The sequence below is a fragment of the Penaeus chinensis genome, chromosome 7, assembly GCF_019202785.1.
Source record: "Penaeus chinensis breed Huanghai No. 1 chromosome 7, ASM1920278v2, whole genome shotgun sequence".
NCBI lineage: Eukaryota > Metazoa > Arthropoda > Malacostraca > Decapoda > Penaeidae > Penaeus > Penaeus chinensis.
The window spans coordinates 11430345-11440344 of NC_061825.1; the positions used below are offsets into that span (position 1 = coordinate 11430345).

Sequence of the window (10000 nt, forward strand, 5' to 3'; positions counted from 1 at the left end):
CACCCACTGACTTTCTGTTACGCATATTTTGTCTACGGTTTTTGAACGGTTGCTGTTCAAACGTCTCTTTGTATATTTGAGACCGTTTCTTTAAGAAATTGTTTGATTTCAGAAAGGGACTTGACTGCAATGATTCATTGTTTACGTTGGTGCATGAAATAGTCTGCTTTAGATAAGGATCATGAGTCAAGACTTGTCCCTTTGGATTTTACTGTAGCTTTAGACACTGTAGCTTTAAGTTGTAGTCTGTTGGTGTTGGTGGTAAAGTTTTAAGTATTTCAACTGATACACAACAGTGTGTTCATGTTAATGGTAGTTTTAGCTTGTATTCCCATGTGTATTCTGGAATTCCTCAGGATAGTGTTCTTGGCCCTTTGCTCTTTATTTAATATACAATTATGTAGTCCGGCATTACTAACAAAATGTTGGCATATACTGAAGGTACTTATATGTTGATATTCCTTCTCCGGCAGCCAGGCAAACATTACATGACCTCCTCACTGTAGACATGGAGCTCTCGGTGGGAGATGAAATTAAATTCCTACCAAGTCCAAGGAAATGATTGTGAATCGGTCTAGAACGCGGTAGCCTCATCATCCAAGTCTGCTGATTAAAGGAGTCTTAATCGTTTCTGTGGACAATCTGAAGCTCTTGGTTGTAACCCTTGATTGAAAACTTACATTAGGATTGCAGATTATGAATATGGCTTGAGCAATTACATCTAAGTTAGGCATCATTCGCAAATGCAAGAAGATTTATGAAGATGACAATACTCGTAGATGCTTCTTTTTTCATTCTGTCTCATTATTATTATTGTTCCCTACAGTTATCAGCTGCAGTCACACTTAAGCCTGCTTAATCATTCTTTTAATTCCATTAAATTTCTCTTGTCAGACAGATTTATACAGCGAACATCATAGGGATATTGGGACGCCTTCATATTTATTGCAACTAATAATTCACATCCCCCGAATAAGCTTTTACCTGATTTTTATTAATCTGCAAGAGTTACCAGTAGTTCTATAAACCTCAATTCAATGGGATTTAATGCAAGTAGATCTACATCTTAGTTTTCTTTATGAAGTTTTACTGCTTTTTGTAGGTTTTGTAATAGATTCTCTTCAGCGACTGTTTTGACCTGCACTGACACCTTTGGTGGTATGATTCTCGAAGTGTAGTACTTTATATAGCTTACCATTATTATAATAATATTAATTGTAAATATGTATATACATTTATACATATATACAATATATGTGCTTGTGTGTGCGTTTGTCTGTGTAAATATGGGTGCCTAAATATCTAGCTATATTTGTACATATATCAATCTCTCTCTCTCTCTCTCTCTCTCTCTCTCTCTCTCTCTCTATATATATATATATATATATATATATATATATATATATATCCAGATGCATTACATATATGTATATGCATTTACATAATATATGCGCGCACACACACACACACACACACACACACACACACACACACACATATATATATATATATATATATATATATATATATATATATATGTATACATCATACACACCCATATATGTATATATTACACACACATATATATGTTTATAACTCACACACATATATTAATATATCACACACACATATATATGTATATATCATACACACATATATGTATATATCACACACACACAAACAAACACACACACAAACACCTATATATATATATGCATATATCACATACACAGGTACACACACATATATGTATATATCACACCCATATATATAATATATATGTATATGTATACATATATATAGATCAAACACACACATAAATGAACGTTTGTGTGTGCAGTCATATATACACCATTGATCGGTCATCAAGAAAAATAGTCGATGACCTAGTATGTGAAAAATTGAAAGTATAATTATATTCTCGAGTTTTATCTCCATTATTTACTAGATCAGAAACCTGTACAAGTTTCTCTTATTACAGTAATTTCTAGCTCCCCTGCAGCGGCTATGAAATCACTCCGAGGGTCAAATCCAGCCTATAAAGCGTCAGTCAGGTCCGCCCAAGATTACACTCAGTTCTCTATTCCGCGGCACTGCCATGTTTCTTCAGGTATGCAGTGGTGCAAGTAAAGTTGGTTACCATGGTTATTGTAAAATAGACTGAAACGGAAAATCCGATTAACACTTTATTTGTTGTTGAACAGGTTTATGTATTATTCGCCATGGTGGCAGTTGGCCTAGGGAGCACAGTCCCGTCATACAATACTCCTGCGCCATCCTATAGTGCCCCAGCCCCAAGATACAGTGCTCCTGCCCCTTCGGTAAATACTGTATAGTTCTGAGTATAGTCCATAGGGTTCATGAACTAAGTTCCTGAGTAAATTAATTATTTTAGTAGGTTAAGGGTGCAAAGATAAACTTCCACACTGTATGTTTCTGAACTGTGGTATACACTATAAGTTATTGGTAAAAAGATTATAAACTTTTGATAATCATATGGATAATGATGATAAAATGGAGGTACGAGTATTCACACAAACGAAAAATTCCATGAATATTAATATTGTTTTCTCAGGGACCTGCTCAGTACAATTTCAACTACGCAGTGAAAGATGACTACTCTGGGAACGACTACAATCATCAGGAAAATCGTAGTGGCTATGATACTCAGGGAGCTTACTACGTTCTCCTGCCCGACGGCCGTGTACAGAGAGTTGCCTACACCGTGAACGGCGACTCCGGATATGTTGCAGAAGTTACTTACGAAGGCGAGGCCCAATACCCTGCTTACCAACCTACCCCTTCTCGCTCCTACCAATCGGCCCCTACTCCATCCTATAAACCGAGCCCTAGTTATACTTAGGTCATTTTTTTGGAAGATATCGGAAGTGTACATAATTTATCATTTCATAAAATTTGTATTTCAATTTTCATTTTGTGTTAACCTTTAAATTATGCAAAATTATGTGTATACATATATATGTATATATATGTACGTATCAGAGCATGGATATATATATATATATATATATATATATATATGTACGTATCAGAGCATGGATATATATATATATATATATATATATATATATATATATATATATATATATATATATATATGTATATATATAGACATACAGGTTGTTAATATATATACATGTATATATACATTTGTGTATATATATGAATATGTATATATGTGTATATGTAAATGCATATATACACATATATGTACACACACACACATATATATGTATAAAGAAAGATATATTTATATATATACACACATGTATGTATTAACATATATGTTATATATATATACAAACATATATACATACACAGAACTACAGAGCCCTTTCCCCATCGTACAACGCTCCTGCCCCTTCCGTAAGTCTGCACTTCAGAGCATTTCTCTTCGTTGCAATTTTGAACGTGATGTTCCAAGATTCAATGGGACCCCCCAAAATTACTATTAGAAGTCCCTGACCAAGTTTAAACATTGGAAGAGGTATTTGCAAAGTAATTCAGCTTTCTCTCGTTTTTGAGCTCAATATGGTAATATTGTCTGTATAATGTTTATTACAGGCTGTTAACCAGTATCCCTGAATCGTTTGATATTAATGCGGGGCACATGGATATTACAAAATTAATACCTTGACGTTGCTGAAAATTAATTGCCATTGAACCTTGAATTCAAAACTGTGTAAACAAAACGACATCACTTTAAACACTACAATATAAATAAGAAACCAACAATAATAACAATGCTGATTGTACCAATGCTCTATTCATTTGTATGTCTTCCGACTGTGACGTTTGTTAGTTAATATGATCAACTTAAAAGAGAATTTTAGTCTTGAGATTGTTAGAAAATTCTGTTTTAAGGTAATCATATATTCATAGTTCATCTATAAACACGACAAAAAAGCCTTAGCGGTAACGGGACAATTAGTGTAACTTCAGCAGTGTTATATATTTGTACACACCTGCATACTCTCCATAGAAAAAAGGCGTTACTTTTGTCGACCCATTTATTCTCTTTTAATTTTTTTCTTCTTACCCCTTCTAGCTCGTTCTAACCGGCCCCTACTCCTTCCTACCAGCCTGCTCCAAACCTAGAGTCGCTAATGATCTTGGATGTTGACACAGCAGATAATTTTGGATAACTAATCGATCCTTCTTAACAGCCGACTCCTAGTTATCCTTAGGTCATTTTCTTGAAACAAATCTTAACTGTACATAATTTATCGGGTTTCATAGAAAATGCATTTCAAGTCCTTTTATATAAACAGAAATGTCAACATTTATACCCCCGCACACACATTCACATGTATATATATATATATATATATATATATATATATATATATATATACATATATAAACACATGAATATCTATCTACATATCTAACTATCTATTTATCTCTGCATGTACTCATACGTGTATTCATTTGTACACATATGCATATATATGTATGTATTCATGTTTATATATACACATGCATAAACACATATGTTTATAAATATAATCACGCACATTTGTAAGGATATTTACGTCTATGTATGTATATGCATCCACTCATACGTATAAATTTTGTTTTTCTTGAAGGCAGTGATTGGATCGCTTCTCTTTGGGAATGGGACTGCATGCTGTCTACCAGTTCAGCCTACTTTGTCCATGCGAATAAAATAGCATTATGAGCTAATATCCTAGACAGCATAATACCCGAATCGCTTACATTACAAACACAAATACACGTTTTAATTACACATCTATATGATCTATAGGCACATACGAAAACGCAGCCCCACGTCGGACCATATCTAAAAACAGGTAAACTAGAAATATAGAAAATATGTTTTACCGCATTACAACTTCAAACACTGAACTAACACCGCCTTTCTACAGTATCGGACTTTAAACAGGAAGCGTGTTAAGAATATCCATATTTCTTGGGATTCCTGTCCTTCTAGTGAACACCTTCGCGATATTACAATCTATGAGCCAATGTGTACTGAAAATTACTTTACATATTAAGATATTTACACACCAGTGTTATAGAATGACAATTTTAAATAAGAAAATACAATGTGTGCACGCAATCGTAGTGATATAGAAATTATGTATATATATACAAACAAGCACACGCACAGATATATGTGTGTTCGCTTATATAGATGTATGCATATAGATTACAGGTATATTTTCATCATGTAGTCCCCTTACAAAAAGATGCACAACGCTTTTCGTTTGTAGATACTTAGGTAAACAATGCTAGGTAGCTATGCACGCATCTGTCTTCACATCCTTGTAAACACAGAATTCGGCACTCCAGGAAACCCTGTAGTTCTAGAGGAGCCCCCAGTGACTGCTAGTAAAAATGTGGTCAATCTCCTTGACCACAGTAGCCGTATCGCAAAACCAAGCCAGTCGATACGGATTCGAGCACTGATACCAGGATCCAAAAATCCTCATTCTCTGAGACCTAGCAAATTCCCAGAAAAGGAGGCTCTTTTCGCTACTGTAATCAGCTCCCGAGCCAGGGTTACCAACAAATATTTCGAAGCCTGCTGGATCACAGCTGGATACTGCACTGAAGTCACCAGTACAATACAAATATGTCGCTGGGGACATTTGTCCGCCATAGATATAAATTTGTGTGTGCATGCATCTGTGTCTTTATCTGTGCATCGTTCTGTCTATATCTATTCATATCTATATATGTGTCTGTATCCGTCTATATTTATGAGGAGACGGTCAGCTGAGGCAACGGTAGTGAATAAGCAGAAAATGGGGAAAGCGGTCCCATCTTTTTTGAGGATTAATTTGGAAGCAAAATCTTGGTGCAATCAATACTGTTGTAGCAGTAATCTAATTGCAAGAATCCTTATATCACCCCCCCCCCCCCCCTCTTTTTCTGGAACGAAAAAAATCCTCACCCTTTCTCAGTTATTTCTACCTCGATAGCCCGACTATGACGTCACACTGAAGGTCGAGTTTCGCCTATAAAGCGTCAGTCAGGTTAAAGCCCATCATCACATCCTCTCCTCAGCACCACTGCCATGTCTCTTCAGGTACACATTGGTGTCAGCATTGTCAATTATCTTTTGAATAAGAGAAAGAAAAGGAATATAACCATATAGAAAATGCAGTGGAAAATTCGATTTACACATATTTTCTTATTGAACAGGTTCTTGTATTGTTTACTGTGGTGGCAGTTGCCTTCGGTAGCACAGTCCCATCATATAATACTCCTGCGCCATCCTACAGTGCCCCTGCTCCGAGCTATAGAGCTCCTTCCCCATCCTACAACGCTCCCACCCCTTCCGTAAGTCTGCACTATAGCACTTCTCATTACAGTAATTCCAATTATGAGGTTCCCAGATTCAATAGAATCCCCCAAAGTTAATACTAAAAGTCCCTGAGCTCTGTTAAACCTTTGAAAAGGTATTTAAAAATTACTGGGTACAAGGTCGCTTTAGATAAACATTAGCATTCCTGCCTTTTAGATAAAATATAATGAATTCAATATGCTAATATTGGCTGTATAATGATTATCACAAGACGGCATTCCACGATCCATTTGATATAAACTCATGTTACTTGAATATTATATAATTGCTGAAAACTAATTGCCTTTGAATCTTAACCTAAAACTGTGTTAACTAAGCTTCACATTAGACAATATATGATAGGTGTAACCACAACACAAATAATAATGACAGACAGTAAAAGAAAATAATATAACAGTTCAACTATTTTTGCCTTTCGACTGTTTCATTTGTTTGTTAATAAGATCAACTTGAAAGGGAAACAACCGTGAAATGGTTAGAACTTCTGTTGAAAGGTATTCACAAAATCATAATTCATTAGAGAATTTTAGCGGCAACGGGGCAATTAGATGAGCACTAGCAGTGTTATATATGTTTGTACACGTAGTGATACATGCATACATAAAAAAACGCTTCTTCTGTCAACACATTTATTCGCTTATTATTTTCTTTTTAACAGGGGCCTGCTCAGTATAATTTTAACTATGCAGTGAAGGACGACTACTCTGGAAACGACTACAATCACCAAGAAAATCGTAATGGTTATGATACTCAGGGAGCTTACTACGTTCTCCTTCCCGACGGCCGAGTGCAAAGAGTTGCCTACGCCGTGAACGGCGACTCCGGATACGTGGCCGAAGTTACTTACGAAGGTGAGGCCCAATACTCGGCTTACCAACCTACCCCTTCTCGTACCTACCAGCCTGCTCCGAGCTATGCATAATTCGTTTACTTGATACAAATCTAAAGTGTATATAATTTATTGATTTTCATAAAAATTGCATTTCAACTCCATTCTTTTTATTTGCATGTAAATAAATATAATACATGAACACATAAATGCCTATATTTGTATACACACATTTATGAATATATATATATATATATATATATATATATATAATTGTATGGATATACTTGATGTATTGGTTTATATATCTGATTTCACATATATCACAGACAAACGCTTATAGTAAACCAACGTACATTTCAAATGGAGATATGTAAACTATTTGTGCTTTGAAATAATCAGAATTTTTCACCGTTAGTTCAATTAACACATTTTATAGTTATTTAAGACGTTAAGAAATTAAGAAACATATTGACAATGGTGTACAACATAGGCATTGATTTCGTATTTCAATATACATTGGTTCTTTTCTTGAAGAAGACACTGGGGGATGTTTACTTTGTACGGGGTTCCATACTTCCTGTCAGTTCTACCCGTTCTGACCATATGAACTAATTATCTGATCGGCTCATACCAGACAGCACAGTTTCCAAATCTTTTACAAATACACTTGCATAGTTAATTGATATGTACCCTTTAATCTACAGACACGGGCATAAAGGCACGCATGTAGCCCCACGATGGCCTTCATCCATCATACACCTGGAAACAAACAAAACTGACCAAATCAAACTCCAAATCTTGATACACTAAATCAGGGTTCTTCAAAGTACGGGTCGCGACCTAGTACCTGTCGCAAACTCATGTTCAGTGGTTCGCCACATAATTATACATATCTTCTTGCAAGCTAAACTAGGTCAAAATGCACCAGTTACACTAAACAAGTAAATAGGGAATATTTTTCCTCGTTTTTTCCACCTGTTTACAATTTAACACAGTTCTACATATCATTTAGGCAAACTTAATATAAGCACATTTTCAACATAGCCAGCCCTTCACACACATATGTGTACATGCGTATATGCATATATATCTATATATACATAGATAGATAGATAGATAGATAGATAATTGTAGATATAGATATGTATATGGAAATATATGTATGTATATATATGAATATATATAAATATATATACATATATAAATATATATTATGTATATGAACTTATATACACATATATATGATATGATATAGAGTTGATAGAAAGATACGACTGAAAAATATATATATATATATATATATATACATATAAATATATATATATATATATATATATATATATATATATATATATATATATATATATATATATATATATATATATATATATATATATATATATACATACACACACACAAACACTATGTGTGTGTATACACTGTGTATATAGACATATATATTTAGTATATAGTATATATATAAATTTATACACTATATATATTTATGTATACATTATATATATGCATATATATATATATATAAATATATACAAAGTACATGCAAGCATACATATATATACAATACACACACACACACACACACACACACATACACATACACATACACATACACATACACATACACATACACATACACATACACACATGCACACATACACACATACACACATACACACATACACATACACATACACATACACAAACATATACACAAACATATACACACATACACATATACACATACACACACACATTTATATAATAAAATAAGAAATCGATTATTTCGATATTGTGAGATAATTTTGAATCAAACTCTTCATAAAATCTGCTAGAATCATATTGATCTAATGGTAAGTTGTTTAATTCTAACTGTTAGTATCTGCTTATCATCTCTCCCTCCCTCTTACATTAGAGCGGAAAAAAATGCCGAGGCCCTTTTTATTGTAGTTATTTCTGAATCCCCTGCAACGCTTCTGACGTCATTGATTGAGAAATTCCCCCTATAAAGCGCCAGTCAGGTTATCATCTCTCATTTCTCTCCTCACCACCATTGCCATGTTTCTTCAGGTACACAGCAATGCAAGTTTATTCGTTTATCTCGTGAATAACGGAGGGAAAGAAGAAACATAATAGGACATAAGGAAGCAAGTCTAATTTAGTAATTTCTAGTTTATTGAACAGCTTTTCGTATTACTGACTGGTGGATATTGCTTTGAGAAGCTCAGTCCTATCATACAATATTCCTGCACAATCCTACAGTGCTTTTGCCCCATCCTGTAACGATTCTGCACCTTCTGTAATTCTGAAAAGACTTTATAGTACTTCCCAAAAGGAGAACTGGGCTAAAGCTCTAAGAGCGGAAGTCTCTGAGCTGACAAAAAAAAAAAAGAAAGGAGAGGAATGCGAAGCTACTTAGTTACATTTTTTTTTTTTTTTTTTTTTTTTTTAAGTAATATTATGAACTCAATTTGGAAGCAATTGTTCTATTTAGTCAGAATACAAAGACAACAAAATTAAAACCTGGTAATTTTCTAAACTGCTATTGAATCTAGAATTCAAAAGAGTTAACATTAAGCAATAGTATAATAATATTAATAATACTAATAATAATAAACACTTCTTTAACCAATGTCAGCGGGTGGCAAGACTACAAAGCCATGCCAACTGCAACAAGAAGTTTATCTATTGTCTTTACATATAGATGGCTCTATAAGTGCTTAGTCACCAAGGAGTCAGCTATTAGTCTTATTTATCTCATCTGTTTACCCTTTTCCTTCATTTTTTGAAAGCTT

At 34.0% G+C, this 10000-nt stretch overlaps 2 protein-coding genes across 2 annotated transcripts; both read left to right on the forward strand.

The window, feature by feature from the left end:
• The first annotated feature begins 1991 nt into the window (after window positions 1-1991).
• LOC125027486 (cuticle protein 7-like) lies at window positions 1992-2887 on the forward strand. The gene is made up of 3 exons (XM_047616564.1): window positions 1992-2110; window positions 2205-2321; window positions 2576-2887. Exons 1-3 carry the CDS (start codon window positions 2099-2101, stop codon window positions 2861-2863), a joined length of 417 nt encoding a protein of 138 aa, XP_047472520.1. The 5' UTR covers window positions 1992-2098; the 3' UTR covers window positions 2864-2887.
• A 2905-nt stretch (window positions 2888-5792) lies between these two features.
• On the forward strand, window positions 5793-7277 carry LOC125026842 (cuticle protein 7-like). The gene is made up of 3 exons (XM_047615441.1): window positions 5793-5868; window positions 6146-6294; window positions 7014-7277. Exons 1-3 carry the CDS (start codon window positions 5793-5795, stop codon window positions 7275-7277), a joined length of 489 nt encoding a protein of 162 aa, XP_047471397.1.
• The last annotated feature ends 2723 nt before the right edge of the window (window positions 7278-10000 follow it).

What these genes read in the sequence shown, in the direction of transcription:
- LOC125026842 (XM_047615441.1), top strand. Translation starts at nt 5,793, where the DNA reads ATGGGGAAAGCGGTCCCATCTTTTTTGAGGATTAATTTGGAAGCAAAA. An exon ending in CAATCAATACTGTTGTAGCA is followed by an intron (nt 5,869 to 6,145) that starts GTAATCTAATTG and finishes ATAACCATATAG; the next exon opens with AAAATGCAGTGGAAAATTCG. An exon ending in CCCCTGCTCCGAGCTATAGA is followed by an intron (nt 6,295 to 7,013) that starts GCTCCTTCCCCA and finishes TCTTTTTAACAG; the next exon opens with GGGCCTGCTCAGTATAATTT.
- LOC125027486 (XM_047616564.1), top strand. An exon ending in ACAGTGCTCCTGCCCCTTCG is followed by an intron (nt 2,322 to 2,575) that starts GTAAATACTGTA and finishes TTGTTTTCTCAG; the next exon opens with GGACCTGCTCAGTACAATTT.